This window comes from Saccostrea echinata, unplaced genomic scaffold (assembly GCF_033153115.1).
Source record: "Saccostrea echinata isolate AGI-Se365-2 ecotype Australia unplaced genomic scaffold, CSIRO_AGI_Sech_v1 ptg000033l, whole genome shotgun sequence".
Classification (NCBI taxonomy): Eukaryota; Metazoa; Mollusca; class Bivalvia; order Ostreida; family Ostreidae; genus Saccostrea; species Saccostrea echinata.
This window is the reverse complement of record NW_026889782.1, coordinates 29,952,525-29,975,449: the sequence shown is the minus strand read 5'-3', so window position 1 is coordinate 29,975,449 and position 22,925 is coordinate 29,952,525. Positions and strand designations below refer to the sequence as shown.

General features: G+C 34.8%; 1 protein-coding gene and 1 long non-coding RNA gene across 2 annotated transcripts; one reads left to right on the top strand and one right to left on the bottom strand.

The window, feature by feature from the left end:
* Nucleotides 1-603: 603 nt before the first annotated feature.
* LOC133199091 (ATP-dependent zinc metalloprotease YME1L-like) lies at nt 604-22,022 on the top strand. Its single transcript, XM_061334970.1, has 21 exons — nt 604-747; nt 3,127-3,276; nt 6,091-6,241; nt 7,063-7,146; nt 9,204-9,277; nt 9,748-9,798; nt 10,163-10,370; nt 10,969-11,048; nt 12,152-12,242; nt 12,937-12,996; nt 13,321-13,413; nt 13,873-14,008; nt 14,332-14,394; nt 15,204-15,316; nt 15,796-15,840; nt 16,069-16,179; nt 16,814-16,968; nt 18,965-19,091; nt 20,020-20,093; nt 20,643-20,735; nt 21,501-22,022. The coding sequence occupies exons 1-21, from the start codon at nt 718-720 to the stop codon at nt 21,642-21,644; spliced, it is 2,133 nt and encodes a 710-aa protein (XP_061190954.1). The 5' UTR covers nt 604-717; the 3' UTR covers nt 21,645-22,022.
* LOC133198845 (uncharacterized) lies at nt 17,649-17,950 on the bottom strand. The gene is made up of 2 exons (XR_009722612.1): nt 17,774-17,950; nt 17,649-17,742 (listed from the first exon to the last, which is right to left on the bottom strand). It is a non-coding gene; the product is annotated as an uncharacterized LOC133198845 (long non-coding RNA).
* Nucleotides 22,023-22,925: the final 903 nt, after the last annotated feature.

Sequence of the window (22,925 nt, the reverse complement as noted above, 5' to 3'; positions counted from 1 at the left end):
TTGAAAATTTCAACCCTAGGGCAGGGGTGCCCCTAAAAAAAATCCTATCTTAAATTATTCCTTACATCCCGACCTATCAAAATATCACAATTTTATTTAGGGGCAGGCCTGCCCTGAAGGACTTCTAGGCCAAAATTCATGCAAAAATTAACGCTTTCACGGACAAAATGGTGTTTCGGCCAACTTTGGAGGTTTATTGTAAAGTTGTAAATAATAAATTTTAGTTCTAAAATACAAATTTGAAAGATTTAGACATACATACGATAGAAAACAACAAATAAAGATTGATTTTTAAATGTCACTTTTTCGGGGAAATTGTTCTCTCCTATAGGTCAATTCTTTTGTAATAGTGAATACATCCTTTCAAAAAGAGTAAAGGTACATTCTGAAAAAAAAAATCTGTCATTCCCTTGAAGTTTAAGTAAGATCTGTCTATGCTATGTTCAAATCTTTGTGAATGTAAATGAAATTAAAAAAAAAAAAGTACTATGAAAGTGTTCTGAAAAAATGTCTTCCATGCTGCCACAAAATTATCAGCCCATTATTCCGGATTTATTTTGATTATACCGGATATCGAATTTGGTTTTCTTGTTTAGTCAAATTTTCAACGTCCCTTGCGTAAGCCACATTTTCTCGGGTGTTCTTTTTTGCGTAACTGTTCTCCGATTGTCTTTCTAAAGTAGTTCTCTATTAAAGAGGGAAAGTTTTACCGGGATCATGTTTTCTCCGTCAGCTTTACAGCCACAGGTAAGATTGAAATCGTTTTCTAAACACACAGAAAGGATACAGATGTGAACATGGTGAACAGATCTGGCACAATCTCTTTATTAAGCTTTATAGCTTGAAATAGCTATATAGCTTTATTAAGCTATTCAAAATAGCTTGATAAAGCTATTTATATGCAGGTTTTCATAAAAATGTTATTTGTACAAAATAGACAATAAGTCGCAAGTTTTTGACTATTCATATATGTAATATCCTAATGGGTTATCAAATCAACAACCCAAATCAAAGATAGTTCTAATATTGCAGCATTTGAATACTTTTAAGCAAAAGATGAATTTCCATTGTTTGGGTAACTGTACACTACCTTGTGTGAGTTGAGGCATGGATAAGTATGATTGCTTCTCATTGTACTGAATTATTCCAATCAATTATCTTGTTGACCATAATTGGCCTCCTTTATAATTTCATTGAAGAGGTAACTGTATCAATTGCTTTATATAGCCCCCAAAACTTTTAGAACTTTGAGTACAAAGTCTCTTAAGGAGACGCAATTTGATGAGTGATTTTTACATGCATTATTTTCATAAGAGTTCAAGGTTGAATATCATCACTGCACCAAGGTGCGACTTTTTGTACGTACTTGGAAAATAACACATTTGAGAAAAAAGTGTGATAAAATAGCTAAATCAAGCTATTCTGGATAGCTTAATAAAGCTGTATAGCTAGATCAAGCTATATAGCTTAATCAGGAGATTGTGCCGGACCTGGTGAATGGCCGGATGCCTTCTACCAGCAACATAAAACGCTGCTTGTCGTGCACACATCTGTTCTACAATAAATGGAACTTTGTGCGAAAAAAAGTGAATAATTTTGAGATATAGCATTTTGTCTGCTGCATGTTTTTGTTAGTATTTTGGGATTATGCACTCATTAATTAGACTTCTTGTTTTCGTAATTAGTACATGTATCTTATGTAACCTAGAAATGAACTCTTGATATACATAGCTGGGCACGTCGATTTACCCAAAAGGACCCAAAAGAACCGAAAAGGACCCAAAAGGAACCCAAAAGGACCCAAAAGGAACCCAAAAGGACTCAAAATGAATATATTATGATATACTGAAAATTAATAATTTGAATTAAATAATGAATATTACATTATAAGTTTACATAAAATTTGACAAAAACATAAATTTATACTGTACAGTTGCAACTTTTCTTTGAGAAATAACATAACGCCTTATATAACACGTCAAACACTAAATCTGGTTAGATATGCTTTGTTTTATTTGAGCTGAAAATAACAAAGTATTATTATATTTCCCCTTCTATTTGACCATATCTTACTATATGATATATAATGAAGCAGTAAGTTTTATTTTATGACTTGTTCTAGGCATATGGTATCGGGGGTGGGGTGGGGGAAGGGACACCCCCACCCCAACCATACACTTTTCCCCCACAACTACTGTTTTATTTTCAATAAAGTATGAAAGCGTTCATTGAATATCCAGTTATCCCCTTTATTTCTAGTCCTTTTGGGTTGCTTTTAATTTCCTTTTGGGTTCATTTTGGGTCCTTTTGGGTTCCTTAACTTCCTTTAGGGTTCTTTTGGGTCCTTTTGGGTAAATCGACGCACCGTACATAGCCTGGTATCTCATACCATTACCTACTCCGGACAAAGGTACTTCTGCTTGGTTTATAAATACATGTATGTACCTATTGATATGTATTAAAAAAGTAAAGGTATGGCCAATGCAGGCTCCATAATAGCATCTGCTCATCTCGCTTGTTTGCATGGTTTGTTCTTTGAAAACAATAAGTGCACCTGCCAGACTTAATGCACTGGGTGTCTCTGAACATTGATAACTTATTGTATTATTTTTTAAATGTTAATTCCTGTACTAACACACAAGGAAAGTACAGAGTTTAACAAATTGAATACACCCGTGAAACGTAAAATGTTTTCGTAAACAGGGCACAAGCTCTGTTATTGTTAATGTTTACGATTCACTGGGTGTGTTCAATTGTTAAAGTCTGTACACACCACTGAGCACGTACTGACAATACTGTGAGTGGGTTTTGCTTTCGAACATTTCTACTCTGAATTTTCTGGATTATAGTTTTAATATTTTTCATTAATACACAACAAAATTGCCAGTTTTCTTAAGTTTAAGAATAAATTAAAATTTGTGAAAGTGCAAGGATGTGTCAATCAAACGCGTCCAGAAATTTGAAGTTTCAATAACTTTGAGATGAAATAAGATTTTTGTTTTATTTTAGTATGAAATGCTATAGCAACATATAAGTCATGAAATTATACAGAAAATTTGAGAAAATATTAACTTCAAATCTGTTCCAAGCACCTTTAAATGAAGTTCCGTTTTATTGTTTATGCAGGTTGTGACGGCACTGACTCAGTTTTCATCTCTTCTGAATGGAGCCCGCATTTCCTCAACAGAAACTTGGATTGGTAACAATCACCGCAAAAGTCACCCAAGGAAAAACAGGACACAAGATGATAAACATTTAGAGGCAGATATACGACAGGTCTGTATCCACTGTTTGACATATATATATATAGATAGATATAGATATAGATATAGATATATAGATATTTTCTGATATCCCACAGTTGTGATGTCACAATGGGTTTTGTGTGAGAGTTATGAAATGAAATAAAGTGGATTTCTATATAAGAACAGTGTAAAACATTAATAATGATGTGTAAAACATGGGATAAAAAGAAGCTCCCATGATTTGTGGTTGGATATGATTTTTATCCAACTCATTGTGTGTTTTTATCCCCTCGCCAAGACTCGGGGATTAAAAAAAAAAAAAAAAAAACTCATCGGATAAAAAATATTTAAATCATGGGAGATCTTATATTCATACATTTTAGGGAGAGGGCGAAATATTTAAGGTTTAAGAAACTTGTTCCCAATCCCATTGTATATGTATTACAATAAAATATGTTCACTGTTTGACGTGTGTGCATTCCAGGGTTTGATTAAGTTAAACAAGTGCCAAGAACACTACATTTGTTTTGTTGTTTTATAGGGGCATGGACACAGATTCAAAGTTTATTACCTAAACAAGTACTTTCTTTTAACTGAACCATATATTTAACCAGTACACTCATTGATTGTGAACTCGTGTGAATTTTTAAGGTGTATAACATGCACATCATCACTGCCCCAAAACACTACATTTGTTTTGTTGTCTTATAGGGCATGGACACAGATTCAAAGTTTATTACCTTCAAATTTTTTTTTATTGGAATTTTACAACTTTCATATTGCCAGTCGAGAGCTTTTCAGCATGTTCAGACCAATATATTATCTGATAACAGCGATTTTTTTTCACCCACTGGGAAAGGGTCCGGTACCGGTTCAATTGGGAAATATAGAATCGAAGTAGAAAAAAGGAGAGTTTTCTGTCATTTAAACTAATTAAACGTATTTTGCGTTTATTCCAACCTCATTACCTAGTGCTCTGTGTTTCAAAGAATAAACTACAAGTATTATAATTGTTTTCAATATCAATGTCCCTTGTTTTCGCATTTACATCACAGGCCCCCCCCCCCCCCCCCCCCCCCCCCCCCCCCGATATTCAACCCGGGGCTTGTTGGACATTTTTTCACAAATTATGTTTATTGCGCTTATTCACCATGTGTACCATAGGAAAAAGTCGTGAAAACCCTCCAAATAATCGTTCCACACACAAGAAAAACCCACTATACATTATAAGAGAGAAAGGTATGCCACTCCGAATTGTTTACGTTGTACCCCACTGGTCTTTCTGGGTTTAAAAACATGTATTTATTTTATTTTAACCTAAAATGTCGGTTCACATTGTCTCTACATATATTTCTGTCTTAGTTCATGCTATCAGATTGACTCTGCATCTCGTAAGAATCCCACAATATCTCTTTAAACAGCATTGCAGTCAGTGCGTTGAAAAAATCCTTAGGTAAACGCAATGGAACTGCATAGAGAATATATCACCTATTATGATAACACCCGAGAGAGATTATTATGTCAGGCCACAACTCTCTCAGACGTTATTGTAATAAGTGATACATTCTTGGTTTACTTCCGTTGCGTTTACCTAAGGATTTTTCAACGCACTGACTGCAATGCTGTTTAAGGATTAATTGTGGGATTCTTACGAGATGCAGAGTCAATCCAATAGCATGAACTAAGACAGAAATATATGTAAGAGACAGTGTGAACGGACATTTTAGGTTAAAATAAAATAAATTCCTGTTTTTAAACCCAGAAAGATCAGTGGGGGTACAACATAAACAAACTGGAGTGGCATACCTTTCTCTCTTATAATGAAATAGTGGGGGTTTTTTTGTGTGGAACGATTATTTGGGGGTTTTCATGACTTTTTCCTATGGTACACATGATGAATAAGTGCAATAAATATAATTTGTGAAAAAATGTCCAACAAGCCCCGGGGTTGAATATCAGGGGGGGGGGGGGGGGGGGGGGGGCTGTCCACAAGTACCTGTGATTTTCATGCTTTCAATTTGTCAAAATGTATGACACTACACTGTTTACACCACAGGTCCCGCCATATAACAACTAATCTCTACTTTCGATTTCAGCGGAAGTGAAACTATTAGTCAACTTATACAATGTTTCATTTAAAAAGAAGTACGATGTCATTGTGGTCTGTTGCTTGGCAGTTCAATTTGTCAAAATGTATGACACTACACTGTTTACACCACAGGTCCCGCTATATTACGACTAATCTCTACTTTCGATTTCAGCGGAAGTGAAACTATTAGTCAACTTGTACAATGTTTCATTTTAAAAGAAGTACGATGTCATTGTGGTCTGTTGCATGGCAGTTGAATTGGGAAATTTTAGTCTTAAAATTGGGAATAATTACCGTTTTTTGGCATTGGGAATGGTACTGTTTATCGGTACCAGGTATATAAGGGAAAAAAAACGCTGGATAAAATATTATAAAAACAGCCTAGAAACTTCTTTTATATGAATATTATCAAAACTATGAATTTAGAGTATTATTGTCAAACATTCTTTCACATTCGTTTAACTAATTTAGTTTATTCTTAGTATTCAAAGGAAGTGGGAAATCTAAGGAGTAATAATAAAAGATATTTAAACTATAATCAAGAGATTCATCCTTTTAAAGGAAGTGATTTGGAAGTGTAATATTTTATTATCAAAATAGCTTCAGTTAAGTGATTTGAATACACATGACACTGGCATTGTTTTGGCATTTGGAATCCCTTGATTGCATTTCTAAATTATACTGTTCTGTCGGTTCATTTTAGAAAGGCTGATCCATAATAACAACAGCATTGCTTATTTGTTTTATTTGTAACAGATGGAACAGTTAATCAGTTTTCTAAATCTGGAGCACCTGCCGAAGAATTTATCATCTATAGAGTTATCTCCCCTGAGAAGCCACCTTAAGCCAGAGAGACAAACAATACAGAGTTATGCATCCTCTCCAACTTTTTTTGAAAATAAATATGGTAAGGTTATTTAAACTAATACCTTTCAATTTGATGCGGTTGGATGGGGGTTAATGGCCAGTTTTATTTTAACAGAGCCCATCTAGCAAGACCCAAAAATTCCTAGGTATTATGAAAAGAATTTTTTATGCTGTTAAAAAAAAGGTACTTGGCATAAGAATTAGATTTAGAAATTGAGATCTTTGATGATGGAAATACTTCCTCTTAGTTTAAAGCTTTTGTACATGTTGTAGATTTGATTCCAGAAAGCGAACTTGGTGATGAGTAATTAAATCCTTTCAAATTATATGATTTGTTCTTCAACATGTTCAAAATCCTCTTGCTCATGGAAAATGTTATGTGATTTCCATCTACTGTATACAGGGAAATTTTCACCCCCGTTTTATTTTTGCCCCTTTTGCCCTACTTGCAAGTGGGAGAATTTAAAACGGGGCGAATTAAAAAAATGCAGTGTACTGTATGTGTACTTAAAAAAGCGGTCTTCACATTAAAGTGGCTCTGGTGCAGACATCAATGTGATAATTCATTTATATGGCTAAGAAATTATTTATAAATACAATACACAGCATGGACATGTATAGCACTAATTCATGATTGCACCAACAACTCCAATGATTGCGCTTAATTTTGATTACGCTAAATCAGGTACACGTACAGTTATTCTTAAACAGAACTATGACTTCAAATTTAAAATGGGGCAAAATTGTTTGGAAGTGTAAAAGGGTGAAATCAATGCAGGGCGAAAAGAACCCTGTATACAGTATTAAATAAACATGTATTGTAATATTAATTTAATACACATGAATTATGAATTGTTTCAGGGTTTGAAGAAGCAAGTTTTGAGAGACCTGTGCATTCTTGTAGGATTTGGGAACAAAAACTTCTACTAAGACCTCAGGAATTAAGTAAGATAAGAAAAGTGCAAGAACTCTTAGAAATTAATTTCAGCTTCAATTGTTTTCACCCATTTCTCATAATGTTGACAAGAAACTGTGCAGACTGATATATTATGAGCTTACTCTTATCTAAATAAATTTCAATGACAACCTTGAACACAAACCATGTTTGTCAGCTAACTCATCAGTGAAAAATCTGTGTACTTATTAAAGAATTATTTAATAAATTTCATTACATGGCATGGATGTATTGTAGTGCTTAAACAATTCCATTGCGCCAAATTTTAAATGTGCCAATTTATGTACACGTAAAGATATCTCTATAGATTTCTTGCATTTATAATATTTTTCTCTCAAAATCTGTGTTAGATTTTCAGCTTACTGAAGCTTAGCAGCTGTTGTATTCTATAACAAAAAATATTTCATTTTTTTTTACTTTTTAGCTCACCTGAGCTGAAAGCTCAAGTGAGCTTTTCTGATCACCCGTTGTCCGTCGTCCGTCCGTCTCTCCGTCCGTCTGTAAACTTTTCACATTTTCAACTTCTTCTCAAGAACCACTGGGCCAATTTCAACCAAACTTGGTACAAAGTATCTTTGGGGGAAGGGGAGTTTAAATTGTTAAAATAAAGGGCCAAGTCCCCTTACAAGGGGAGATAATCAAGAAAAGACAAAAATAGGGTGGGGTCATAAAAAAATCTTCTTCTCAAGAACCACTGGGCCAGAAAAGCTGAAACTTATGTGGAAGCATCCTGGGGTAGTGTAGATTCTAAATTGTTCAAATCAGGACCCCCGGGGGTAGGGCGGGGCCACAATAGGAAATACAAGTTTTACATTGAAATATATAGGAAAAATCTTTAAAAATCTTCCTCTCAAGAACCACTGAGCCAGAAAAGCTGAAACTTATGTGGAAGCATCCTGGGGTAGTGCAGATGCTAAATTGTTCAAATCATGACCCCCGGGGGTAGGGCGAGGCCACAATAGGGAATCCAAGTTTTACATTGAAATATATAGGAAAAATCTTTAAAAATCTTCTTCTCAAGAACCACTGAGCCAGAAAAGCTGAAACTTATGTGGAAGCATCCTGGTGTAGTGTTGATTCTAAATTGTTAAAATCATGACCCCCGGGGATAGGTCGGGGCCACAATAGGGAATCCAAGTTTTACATTGAAATGTATGGGAAAAATCTTAAAAAATCTTCTTCTCAGGAACCACTGAGTCAGAAAAACTGAAATTTATGTGGAAGCATCCTGGGGTAGTGTAGATTCTAAATTGTTAAAATCATGACCCCCAGGGGTAGGGCGGGGCCACAATAGGGAATACAAGTTTTACATTGAAATATATAGGAAAAATCTTGAAAAATCTTCTTTTCAAGAACCACTGTGCCAGAAAAGCTGAAACTTATGTGGAAGCATCCTCAAGTAGTATACACTCTAAAATGTTCAAATCATGACCCCAGGGATGGGGGGGGGGGGGGGGCACAATAGGGATTTCCAAGTTTTACATTGAAATATATAGGAAAAATCTTTAAAAATCTTCTCAAGAACCACTGGACCAGAAAAACTGAAACTTATGTGGAAGCATCCTGGGGTAGTGTAGATTCTAAATTGTTCAAATCATGGCCCCTGGGGGTAGGGCGGGGCCACAATAGGTAATACAAGGGGGGAAGTCTGGTAATGAACAGCATGGCCAAAGTTACTCAGGTGAGCGATGTGGCCCATGGGCCTCTTGTTTTTAATATTAAGAGAGAGTATTAAACTATATGAAGGGTAGCTTGGTATAAATTCTTAAGAAACATAGTATTAATTGTGAAAATTGCAGTAAATCACTTCTTCATTCATGACATTTATTTCCGTATAATTATACAAGATGGTACGGCGAAAAGAAAAATTGAATTTTGCATATATTATAAAAATTTATTATCATAAATAATGTACAACAAAAACCTGAATTCTTAAAAAAAAATGTCTCACTTATAAATACCAAATCCCTATTTCACAAAAATAAGTTGTTGCAAAAATTTAATTATCTACAGTATTCAAAAGATAAAGAATTTTTTTTTTAATCAGGACACACACAAATTCGAGGATTTCACATCCGACGAGACACGGGGATGGAGACAGGAAGGCAGGACTTGAGTGACGTAAGAATATTCCTGAAATAGTGTTATCCTTTACCACTGATTAGATGTACTGATTGTCCATTATAAATGTGACTGACTGGTCTCAAGTCCCTTATCACTGATTGGCTATTGTAATGTTTGTTACTTAGCATTGATTGGCTGATGTATAGTCCCTAATCACTGATTGGCTATTGTAATGTTTGTTACTTAGCACTGATTGGCTGATGTACAGTCCTTTATCACTGATTGGCTATTGTTATGTTTGTTACTTAGCATTGATTGGCTGATGTACAGTCCTGTTTCACTGATTGGCTATATTAATGTTTGTTACTTAGCATTGATTGGTTGATGTACAGTCCCTAATCACTGATTGGTTATTGTAATGTTGTTACTTAGCATTGATTGGCTGATTTGCTGATTGTCCCTTAGCATAGACTAGATCATTGTGTTTGGTTGATTTAATGGTGTCTATTATTTTTTTTTTTTTCCAGATCAAAAAGATCTTAACAAATTTTGAATCAAGAGTGCAAGCAACATTGAAGGTAATTCATGGATAACAAACATCCCTTATATGTACCAAATTAAAAAAAATATTAATGTACATGTTAAATCTTGGTGTATAAAGTGTTTAAAAAGGAAAGAATGATAAACATGAAAGCTTTGATCAAAATAACATGAAAATTAAGAGGATTTAAGCAGAGTTGAGGTTGAAACTAATATAAATACAGTGTAAAAGTTGATATCTCTTGAGTAATAGATGGAGAGAAATGAAAGATAGACAACTTTAAAACCTGAATATTTATTTATTTATTTTTTCATCTCTGGGTTGTTAACAAAATTTTGACAGTTTATCTACAGAGTAGATAAACTTCACTATAGTTAACCTCTCATTGTTATTTTTAACAGGACTTTGCCAGCTCCAAGACAAACACAAATGCTGACCTCCTGAAGTCACAACAGATGAAGCGTCTAGAGGAGAAGTACCTGACCCTTATAGAACAGATCAAGGAGGAGAAGAAGAAAAAGTCCATGTCTCAGGTCCTCAACACGTTCACTAGCTATCTCCTCAGAGTGCTGCTCCTCGGCTTTGTCATCACATTCCTCTACCGCTCCAGTAAGTGTTTTCATCTAAATCATCATCACATTCCTCTACCGCTCCAGTAAGTGTATTCATCTAAATCATCATCAAATTCCTCTACCGCTTCAGTTAGTGTTATCATCAAAATCATCACATTCTTCTCCTGCTGTAGTAAGTGTAATCATCTATATTGTTGTAACATTTTTCCAGTAAATGTGTACATTTATATTTTCATCTACCTTGTCATCACATTCCTCTACCACTCCAGTAGGAGTTTACATCTATAATATCATCTACATTGCTATCACATTCCTTCATTATGATCATAATTCCTGTTAATTTAAATATTTACCATGTAGATTGGCATCTACATTTTTATCACACTTTTACCAATAGTTTTAATTTGCACATCTAAATAGTGAACTACTGTTTTGTTAACATTTACAATTTTCATCAGGTTTTATCAATACTATAACTTGTGCTGACAGTCTCTGAAAAGGTCAGCTATGCTATTTTTGTGCTCGGTCACCATTCATGACAAAAAGTCTAACTATCCTAAATGTCTTCATGGATTACATATTAAAATAACAGCCTTACATTCATGTAACATGAAAAACTTTTCTTTTGTTTGTAGCAAAGCTGTTGAACAACACAAAGACGTTCACCATTGTTGACAAAGAAAGTATAAAAGAAAAATTTGAAGACGTACAGGGAGTAAGTTGATATGTTTACATAACTTACAGATATGCCAACTCTTACCAATTTGGTGTAAGATTAACATTTGAATGTCAAAGATAAACCTTAGGATTTCTCTGTTTATTCTTCCAATTTCTGTATTTCCCCATTAAAAGTTGGAAATGCTGGCATTTTAAATCTGCCCTCCACGAGGATTCATTATTATACCAGTTACAGGTAACTCGAGATACCTCGAAGTCCGCGGGACCGATGAAAAACTTCAAGAGATCAAGAGTTTGAGTTTTCAATAGTCCGGAATTTTCCAAGTTTGTTGACAGGTTTTAAAATTAGTCTTACCAGGTGTAATGATTTTCATGCAGTGCTAACCTTTTACACATGTTTTTTTTTTTTTTTTTTTTTTTTTTTTTTTATAAAACAACGTTATTTTTATGTAATTTAGATGAATATCAAACTGTGTAAAGCAAAAAATGCATTATCGTCATTTCATGTTTATTTATTCATTCTTTGTAATACGGACATCATACTTCGCATTCGTTACATGAAAACAACATTTTACAGTGTCGTACATGACATTAACTATTCCAAACATGATCATTGAATGCAGTTCTGTTTTTAAGTATTTGACCAATAATAGTCGTCATATTGACAACCCTTAGACTTCACCTTGTGAATTTTCATTTCCTTTTGTTGGTAGCTCTGAAACTGTGGATGTGCTGATATTTGTTATATTCATGCTCTCAATCCAGTGGTGAATTTAAGAAAAAGTGAATTAAGTACTAATACTGAGGTTTTAATGTGACCTTGTATTTTTCTGGGAGAATAAGTTGTCAGGTTTGCTAAGCTTTAAGTACTGAGGATTGATTATGTATTTGTATAGGAGTACAGTTCAATTTTGCAAAGTTCGAGTCACTGGGTTTTGGTTGGATTTTATGGGAAAATAATGACTGCCTTCTTATAGAGATAACTTCAAAATTGATAGATAACTGATCTTAATCTTAAATCTGAAATATTAAATATCTTTAGTTAATCTTAAATACATTTATAATCTTAAATCCAAGGGTAAAAAACCTTATTTGCAAAAATTCCCATAAATTCTGCATAAATTACCTAAAATTGTACAGATGGATGAAGCCAAAGAAGACATGATGGACGTTGTTAAGTTCTTGCAGAATCCAAGAAGTTTTACAGAAGTTGGTGCCAAGATACCTAAAGGTAAACATTTGTGTGGTCCATAATACTTATCATGGAAAAAAATGAGGTGAAAATAATGAACAGGGATTAATCTAAGAAATTAAAAAAAAACATAAAAGCAATACAAATTTGTGAACAGAGAAGTAATGAGTAGAATTGAAAACCTTTTAGCTCAACTGAGCCAAAGCTATATATGTTGTTTTTTTTTTTTGCATACTTAGTCTGTCATTATTGTCATTTTAGTTGTCTTCAACTTTTCATATTTTCATCTTTCTTCTCCAGAACCACATGGCCAGTTTCAACCAAACTTGGCACAGAGTATCCTTTTGTGAAGGAATTAAAGTTTGTTCAAATGAAAGGCCATACCTTCTTCCAGAAGGGGGGGAGGGGAGGGGGGAGTATCGGTAATTAAGAAATAGTGAAAATTGGGTGGGGTCATTTAAAAATCTTTTCAAGAACCACTGGGCCTGAAAAGAGGAAACTTATATGAAAGCTTCCTGACATAGTGTATATTCATAATTGTTCAAATAATTAACCCAGGGGCAGGGTGGGGCCTGAATGGGTGATCAATGTTTTACATAGGAATACAAAAAAAAACCCTCAAAAATTGCATAATAGTACAAAAAAGACATATGAAGTGAGTTTTAGATAAACAGATACGTGATGCATTCTTGTCTTTGAAGTGTTGCTCTAGAGGACATTGTATTTTTTGTAGGAATTTTATTGGATGGGCCTCCAGGAGTGGGAAAGACACTATTAGCCAGAGCTGTAGCGGGTAATGATGACATCATTGAATTTAATATAGTCAAACTTCATTATATCAAACTCTATGAGACCAAAAAAAAAACTTTGAGAATGCGGAGATTCGAGATATTTAGGGCAAAATACTGATGGATTGAGTGGTTAGAACTTTCAAATCACTTTGACTAATCCTTAATATTCTAGATATCAGTTTTTGAGATACCAGAGTCCAACTGTATTAACAATATAGGAACTGTCCATTTAAAACCTTACTTTTTTTCTTATGTGAATCACGTTTACTTATTTTACAAAAGTGTCAGGGGAAATAGTAATTTTTTATTTTATGTTTCCTTTTCAGGAGAGGCCGGAGTGCCATTTATTTTTGCCGCGGGGTCAGAGTTTGAGGAAGTTTTTGTGGGTGTAGGAGCTAAGAGAGTGAGAGAGTTATTTGGTAAGCTGGCAGCCCTTACTTTGTCAAGTTGACTGCCCTTTCTTTGTCAAGCTGGCCACCCTTACTTTGCCAAGATGCTGTATTTCTGGTTATGTTCTGTATAATGTTTAAAAATACTAGTATATGTGAGAATGAAATTTTCATGAGCAGGGTGCTAATGTTTTTATTGGGAAATAAAGTTCTCACAAATAAAAGTGATTAACAGTACCATGATGCAAAATAATTAGACTTGACCAATCTTTTACTATTCAGAGTCTTTGGGATGTGCCTTAATGCTGTGCCCTGATTTTTTTTTTTATACATTTGGGAAAAAAAATAAATTTTATTTATCATTGCAAATTAACAAGGGGGGGGGGGGGGGCAGATTCACCATGAATTTATTGTGAACAACATTAAGTATCACAAGGGACAATTTTCATTGATAAAGAATCAATAATGACATATCTGGTTTGATTTCAGTTACAGCAAAGAGAAACGCCCCCTGTATTGTGTTTATTGATGAGATTGACAGTTTAGCTGCAAAGCGAACATCTAGTCCTTTTGTGCACCCCGCAGCCAATCAGTGTATTAACCAGCTATTGACAGAATTAGACGGGTATGGACCATTCATAGTGCAGATTTCTTATTTTACTTAATAGCGCAAAATAGCCCTTAGATATCATGTAACAAAAGCAATAATTCACGAGTGGATGGTTGATCTAGAGATTTTACATGGATTTCAGAACCATAAAAAATTAAAGCGAGTAATTTTATTTCGTGGCTGATGTTTCTCAGAAAATTTCAAGATAATTAATTTCTTATAATAGGTATTTAGGAATCTACAGTAGTTTGAATTTCAAGATATAGTAGGCGTACTTGATGTAAGATCTGAAATACTTTGGGTTCCATACTTTTAATTGCATCATTGTTTATTTTTAGATTTGAGCAGTCATCGGGGATCATTTTGATTGGAGCAACAAACAGAAAAGATGTTATTGATCCGTAAGTTTATGTCACGTAAAATGTTATAATCAATCAGAGGTCATAATGTTAAGTGTTGTAACCAACAATCAGAAGTCATATTGTTAATTGTTTTAACCAATCAGAGATCACTTAGTCTTTGTTGTGCTTCTCTTTCAAGAATAGAATTTGTTAAAGGAAACAGATTTCAACATTTTTAAAAATTTACTTTAGGGATTTTGTTTGGTATGCAACATGTAAAAAGTTTAATGAGAGAATTTGAGAAACAGAATATTTACAGCTTGTTTTTATTCATTGTTTGTATTCATCACAGAGCTATGCTGCGTCCTGGACGTTTTGACATGCACATTTACCTTGTTTTTATTCATTGTTTGTATTCATCACAGAGCCATGCTGCGTCCTGAACGTTTTGACATGCACATTTACCTTGTTTTTATTCATTGTTTGTATTCATCACAGAGCCATGCTGCGTCCTGGATGTTTTGACATGCACATTTACCTTGTTTTTATTCATTGTTTGTATTCATCACTGAGCCATGCTGCGTCCTGGATGTTTTGACATGCAAATTTACCTTGTTTTTATTCATTGTTTGTATTCATCACAGTGCTATGCTGCGTCCTGGACGTTTTGACATGCACATTTACCTTGTTTTTATTCATTGTTTGTATTCATCACAGTGCCATGCTGCGTCCTGGACGTTTTGACATGCACATTTACCTTGTTTTTATTCATTGTTTGTATTCATCACAGTGCTATGCTGCGTCCTGGACGTTTTGACATGCACATTTACCTTGTTCTTGTTCTTATTCATTGTTTGTGTTTATCACAGAGCTATGCTGCGTCCTGGACGTTTTGACATGCACATTTCTGTAGAAGGACCAGACCAAAAAGGAAGGGAAAAACTGTTCAAACTTTACCTGGGAAAGGTCAAGAGTGACCCATGTAAGTATGAACTGACAAAACTGTTCAAATTTTACCTGGGCAAGGCCAAGAGTTACCCAAGTAAGAATGAACTGACAAAACTGTTCAAACTTCACCTGGGCAAGCTCAAGAGTGACCAAAGTAAGTATGAACTGACAAAACTTTTCAAACTTTACCTGGGAAAGTGAAAAGGAGGTCTGGCACAGTACATTTATATACAGTCAAACTTCATTATCTCGAACTCCATTGGACCGAGAAAAAATGAGATATCCAGGGTATTAAGGGTTAAATACATGTATGTAAAGAAAAAGAATTTCGGACTCCAAGGTGTCCATGGTGTTCGAGATATCCATGTTCGAGATACCAAAGTTCAACTGTATATGAAATAAATCATATCAAAATTTTTAAAGGTCAGTTTTGCAAGACTGGTTTTATACATGTATGTACTGTATACAATATATCTCATAATTTTATACATTGTTTTTTTTTTCCATTTCCAGCTATCAATGTGGAGAATTTGGCAAAAGGTGTTGTTGGTTTGACAGGTAATACTTAAGAAATGTTTTATTTTAAAACTTCCTGGTTTCATTTTATCAGTAAAAGATTATGATTTGATTTTCATTTTTGTAATGATGCTTCATCCTTCATAAATTAAATCAGTATGAAAACAAGGCTATATATTCTGAGACTTGATGAATTGCATCTGAGAGCTGTGCATAAGATTGCAATTATCGTTAATTTTTGAGGCATTTAGACTTTGTTTATTTAATCAGGTGCAGATATCAGTAACTTGGTGAATCAGGCTGCACTTAAGGCGGCTAAAGACGGAGCCAACATTGTATGTATGAGTCACCTCGAGTGGGCCAAGGATAAGATACTCATGGGTAAGTCAGAGTGGGCCAAGGATAAGAGATCATAGGCAAGTCAGAGTGGACCAAGGATAAGATACTCATGGGTAAGTCTAAATGGGCCAGGGATAAGAACTTATGGGTAAGTCAGAGTGGGCCAGGCATAAGAACTCATTGGTAAGTTAGAGTGGGCCAAGGATAAGATACTCATGGGGAAGTCAGAGTGGGCCAAGGATAAGACTCATGGGGAAGTCAGAGTGGGCAAAGGATTAAATACTCATTGATAAGTCAGAGTGGGCAAAGGATAAGATTTTCATGAGTAAGTCTCTCTTCTAAGCTACAGGAATATATCTGTGACTGTCAAGATTTTGTGGACTTATTAGAAATAATGGGTTGTGTCATTTATAGACAAATATTGAATTTAGAATGGTCACCATCTCTTTAAGTTACACTGTCAAGACTCAATGATTATATTTGTTACTGTTATGGACTAAATTTACTCAGAAGTAAAGGAAGTGACTAGAAATCATATCATTGAACCTTGATCTCACATTGTGTATGTGATGAGATAGTTGGATTATTTGCATTGAATGGATCTCATTGAAACCAGTCACTTCTGTGTTGAGAAGATGAAGGATATTTACATTTTTTGTACGAATTCTCTGTACAGGTGCAGAAAAAAAGACCCGAACCCCAGATGAGGAGGCCAACTGGGTGACAGCAATTCACGAGGCGGGTCATGCGATAGTGGGGCTGGAGTCCAAGAGCTCATCCTCTCTAGTTTATAAAGCTACAATAATGAAACGTGGACAGGCGCTGGGTCATGTAAGTTATCCCCCTTCCCCAAATCTATATAACCAAAATGATGAAACGTGATCATGTAAGTTAATCCCTCCTCCCCCAGTCTGTAATCAGAGCTGCCTACATGTACAATTTTGGCATAAAGCTTACAGTTTGAGCATCTAAAATATGCCTTGCCACATCTCTGTTTATTCTCTTGATTCCTAATTTTCTCTGTCATTAGTTTGAAGTACAGGTATTTTCATAGCTATCCACCTTCAGTTTTCACTATATTGTGAAAAACAGTCATAGTCCTTACAGCTCTTGCTTATATTGTCATTATCTGATTCATTGCCAGCTAGCTATCTAAATCATTTTACAGGAAACAAACTGGGAAAAAAAATCTCAGGGCCTGAGGCCAAGGCAGCCCCTGGACCCCATCCTTATCATTGTATGATATTGGCAGCTCTCTTTAAAACAAATTTCAATTGATAACAGCCTCAGCACTATAGTCTATAAATTCATGATATTGTCAAACACAGGGTCAGGTTCATGTTAAATCCATCCCCTGGTAAAAAAAAAAAAAAAGACACAGCATTTTAGTTGAGTTTTCTGATTATAAAGTAGATTCAGTATGCAGGAGCACTTTGTGATGTGAGCCCCCCCCCCCCCCCCCCAACTGTTCCAATTCAAATCCTCTTTGAGATAGAGATTGACACAGTCAGGATTATAATTTTTTAACTCACCTGAGCCGAAGGCTCAAGTGAGCTTTTCTGATCACATTTTGTCCGTCGTCCGTCCGTCTGTCCGTCTGTCTGTCTGTCTGTCCGTCCGTCTGTAAACTTTTCACATTTTTGACTTCTTCTCAAGAACCACCGGGCCAATTTTGACCAAACTTGGTACAAAGCATCCTTGGGTGAAGGGGAATTTAAATTGTTAAAATGAAGGGCCAAGTCCCCTCACAAGGGGAGATAATCAAGAGAAGACAAAAATAGGGTGGGGTCATTAAAAAATCTTCTTCTCAAGAACCACAGGGCCAGTAAAGCTGAAACTTATATGGAAGCATCCTGGGGTAGTGTAGATTCTAAATTGTTCGAATCATGACCCCCGGGGGTAGGACGGGGCCACAATGTGGAATCAATGTTTTACATAGAAATATATAGGAAAAATCTTTAAAAATCTTCTTCTCAAGAACCACTGGGCCAGAAAAGCTGAAACTTATGTGGAAGCATCCTGGGGTAGTGTAGATTCTAAATTGTAAAAATCATGACCCCCAGGGGTAGGGCGGGGCCACAATAGGGAATCCAAGTTTTACATTGAAATATATAGGAAAAATCTTTAAAAATCTTCTTCTCAAGACCCACTGAGCCAGAAAAGCTGAAACTTACGTGGAAGCATCCTGGGATAGTGTAGATTCTAAATTGTTCAAATCATGACCCCCGGGGGTAGGGCAGGGCCACAATAGGGAATACAAGTTTTGCATTGAAATATATAGGAAAAATCTTTAAAAATCTTCTTCTCAAGAACCACAGAGCCAGAAAAGCTGAAACTTACGTGGAAGCATCCTGGGATAGTGTAGATTCTAAATTGTTCAAATCATGACCCCCGGGGATAGGGCGGGGCCACAATAGGGAATCCAAGTTTTACATTGAAATATATAGGAAGAATCTTTAAAAATCTTCTTCTCAAGAACCACTGAGCCAAAAAAGCTGAAACTTATGTGGAAGCATCCTGGGATAGTGTAGATTCTAAATTGTTCAAATCATGACCCCGGGGGTAGGGCGGGGCCACAATAGGGAAACATTGAAATATATAGGAAAAATCTTTAAAAATCTTCTCAAGAACTACTGGACCAGAAAAACTGAAACTTATGTGGAAGCATCCTGGGATAGTGTTGATTCTAAATTGTTAAAATCATGACCCCCGGGGGTAGGGCGGGGCCACAATAGGTATTACAAGGGGGGAAGTCTAGTAATGAACAGCATGGCCAAAGTTACTCAGGTGAGCGATGTGGCCCATGGGCCTCTTGTTGATTTTCCAGACCCAGTTTCTGCCGGAGAAGGAGGAGTACACACACAGCAGGGCCCAGCTGATGGCTCAGATGGACATTGCGATGGGGGGACGGGTAGCAGAGGAAATCATGTTTGGAACTGATAAAGTCACAACAGGTCAGAGTCATATCTTAACTCCCACTAACAAAACAAAGTTTAGGAGTAAGATTTTATACTGGAATCTAATATAGAATTCTAAGTAGTGAAATTTACAAAATTAGGTCAAAGAAAATTAAGATTTTGTTTCTCATACATTTCCACATTATACCAAGTGCTACTGCATTAATCAATTTTATTGATGTGCTGGAAAGGGAAATGCCTACATTTTGTTTTGGAATTTACCCTTTTCAATATAAAATATGGTGATAAGTAAAAAGAAAGATAACTCTTGCAATAAAAGTATAAGCCCTACCTCCTATATTTTACATGTGCATTTAAAAAATTTTGACAATAAAGAAAGGCAATATTTTTGTTTCTTTTGCTTTGCCTTAGAGATATAAATTTTTTCAAACAGTTTGACAACTTTCCAAATATCTATCTACAGATTTTGTTATCATAATTTCTGCTCCCAGTTGAAATTGTTCAGTATTTCGAAGAGAAAAAAAAAAAAAGTCTTGTGTTCATTGAAATAGAATTGTCCTGGCCCCAGAATCTGAAGCAGTTTAGACAAGACAAAATTTCAGTCACTCACAAATTTAATGAAATTTACCATAAATTCTTGAAAATTAAAATTAAAACTTTGAAAGAGAAACAAATCTAATTAACATTTCAGATTGTTTTCTATAATTATTATAAAACTCTGAGACAGTGAACAAATTCTGACTTAAATCTGAAATGTATTTGATGATCCTGAGGCCTGGTTATGGCAATTTTTTTTCTAATAGAGAAGGACGAAGTAACATTAAGGAAAATGCATTAAAAGGGAAAGTCATCATTGAAGATGAAATTATTTTTTTAATGCTAAAATTGGCTGTCATCAGTGAAGAATAGCAGAGGTTTTTATGTTGTCCATCTTTATTTGACAGTTTTATTTTCTGTCCTACAGGAGCAGCCTCCGACTTCAGTCAGGCAACAAAAATAGCCAAGAGTATGGTGATGATGTATGGAATGTCAGAGTCGGTAAGTGATTACTGGTTTTGTAAAGGATAAAATAATATAATAATTATTGTAAGCCAACTTATCCACGATTTGTCAGTTTAAAATCTATTCATGACGACTAATTTTTCATGATTAAGTAAGAATTTGACTTAAATGCGCAATGAAATAAATAGTTTGTGGCAAAAATAAAAGAAGTTCACAGAACTTGTGGATATTTCTCACACACAGATAAAAGTTGTTATACCGTATTGTGTTACAACAGGTGGGCTCAATGGACAATGCCTTCAGATGGAGTGCAATATTTCCTTATATTTACTCAGACAGTCACTATGTCTGCATGTTCTGAATAAATTTAATGCTTTAATTTACTTCAAAAATCTTAATTTACCTGTACATGTTAATCTGTAAGGAAATTATGAAATTTTTATCTACAGTGCTATAAGGCTTGATTATCTTATAATTTTGTATAAAAATGATGTTACTTTTCTCTTAATTTCTATAGTTTACAATTCTAACTTCTACAAAAATGGAAATAGTCAGTGGTATTGGTAACTTGTATCTGTATTGTAGCTTGGAGCTCGTGTCTACAGCGAGGAAGACCTACAGTTACTGAGTTCTCACATGAGGAAAGAAATCGACGACGAAGTCAATCAACTTCTACAGGTAAGACAGCAAAATTAATCAATTACTTCAGGTAAGAGAAAAAAATCAATCAATTACTTCAGCAAGTTCAGGTAAGACAAAGAAATCAATCAACTTCTATAGGTAAGACATCAAGTCAATCAACTTCTATAGGTAAGACATCAAGTCAATCAACTTCTATAGGTAAGACATCAAAGTCAATCAACTTCTTCAGGTAAGACATCAAAGTCAATCAACTTCTTCAGGTAAGACAACTTTGTCAATCACAATTCCTGTTAACAGGTACAGAGTCCTTATAATCTAGGATTAATTGTAAAAAGGTGGTAAATGGAAAATAACCTTTATTATCAGTCCATGCTTACCTTTCAGGTAAAATACCATTATTCTTTAATATGTATATAAACAGATAAATTAAGATGTTTCCAATTTGCATTTAAAGCTCATTATCTCGAATGCAATGGGACAGAGGAAAATTTTTTGAGATATCTATGGGTTCAATATATTGAAGGTTAAATACATAAAAAAAGTGGTTGGGACTCTAAAATGACTTTGAGATCTCTGTGGTATTTGGGATATCTTTGTTTGAGATACAGAAGTTCATCTGTACATGTGATATAGGAATGTACAGGTTAAAATGAAATGTTAAAAAGTAAATCAGAGTTTATTTACAGTTAGCCATTAGGGACATGTAGTTCAATTAAAGTTACCATCAATTACCAGTAATATGCCTTGTCTTTTTAAGTTACAGAAAAATGAGTTTAGTGTCAATCATCTTTATTTTTACAGGAGTCTTATTGTCGAGCCAAAACAGTACTGACAAATAAAAAAGACAAACTGAAGAAACTCGCAGAAAACTTAATGAAGTACGAGACTCTAGATATGGAGGAGATAAAACAGGTCATGGCCGGGAAGGAAGTGGTCAGGACGTGACTGTAGCATCCTGGGATATGTTGCTGTAGCATCATGGGATTTCATGACATTATAATTTGTGGAGTGAGGGTGTGAACGATCATTTTTCATGGGCTGAATGCTGTTATGTGAATATCTGTGAACTTTGATTGGATGACAGAACTTTTTAATTATTCAGAGATATTCATGTTATCATCATGTTTGTACGATTCATATGAAATTTCAAATGAAAGCATTCTGAAGCTTTGGTGATGATATCAATGTGCACTTCTCACTTTTTAAAGTTTTCACTGAAATTCTCTGCTTGAATTGGAAGAAGCATGTCCAACACTGTGTTAATTGCCAGATCGAGTTGATCCTCTCTTATTGTGATTAAAACACTTTTGCAAATGTCCTCAATTTGCTTTTAAAACCTGTATTTCACACGTTGTTCATCATTGCGTAAAGTTGTACATTTGTTTATTGAACATCAGTTTTTCCCAACACCAGGGACATGGCAAAGGAAGTCAATGGTGAAGATGTTATTATTCCTTCAAGGTTCATTATGAATATGTAGAACACTCAGATACTGTAAATACACTTTTTTTTCAGCTTAGGATTAATTTACCGTATGTAGGTGGTTCACAAATTTTCTGCAGAAATTTGTTGCAGCATTCTGAGAGTGCTTCTAAGATATACAATAGCAATCCAAGACATCCGCAGAATTTTCTATCCTGGTATTAAACAGAAATTGTGATTCCATGGCATTATGACCCAGTGAAAAAAAAGTACATTTACAGTAGTTCAAAGTTATGAACAGTCTTACCATCTTTGAGATGTTGAGGTTCCACTGTATGAGTATCTCATATTCTCCTTGTTGAGTACGTTCTTCTCGGATTGTTCTTGTGATTGAGTTCCATAATTTAGTCCAGTTCTAAGATTGTAATTTTGACAGTATAAATTTTATGTACGTTACTCAATATTGATATTCAAAGTATAATCTACTCGGTGCAGTATTTCTTACATGTAAAAAATGTCTGCTTTATGTTGTAGCAGTATTCCTCGCATACATAAAAAAATGTCTGCTTTATGTTGTATTGTACATGTACCTTAATATGGTACAGTGTATTTTGTTGGATCACCCTGTCATAACTAGAAGCTTTGCTTTTCTGTGGCTACAAAATGATCTTTATTTTATAGGCAAGGAACATTTGTATCATTTTAAGTCAATGTCCTTGTACATTTACATGTATGTTCATCTTATAATTACTCCAACACAGCTAATCATTCAGCATAATAAGATTTATGAATAATGCATTTTGG

What these genes read in the sequence shown, in the direction of transcription:
- LOC133199091 (XM_061334970.1), top strand. Translation starts at nt 718, where the DNA reads ATGTTTTCTCCGTCAGCTTTACAGCCACAG. An exon ending in CACATTCCTCTACCGCTCCA is followed by an intron (nt 10,371 to 10,968) that starts GTAAGTGTTTTC and finishes TTTTGTTTGTAG; the next exon opens with CAAAGCTGTTGAACAACACA. An exon ending in GAGAGTGAGAGAGTTATTTG is followed by an intron (nt 13,414 to 13,872) that starts GTAAGCTGGCAG and finishes GTTTGATTTCAG; the next exon opens with TTACAGCAAAGAGAAACGCC.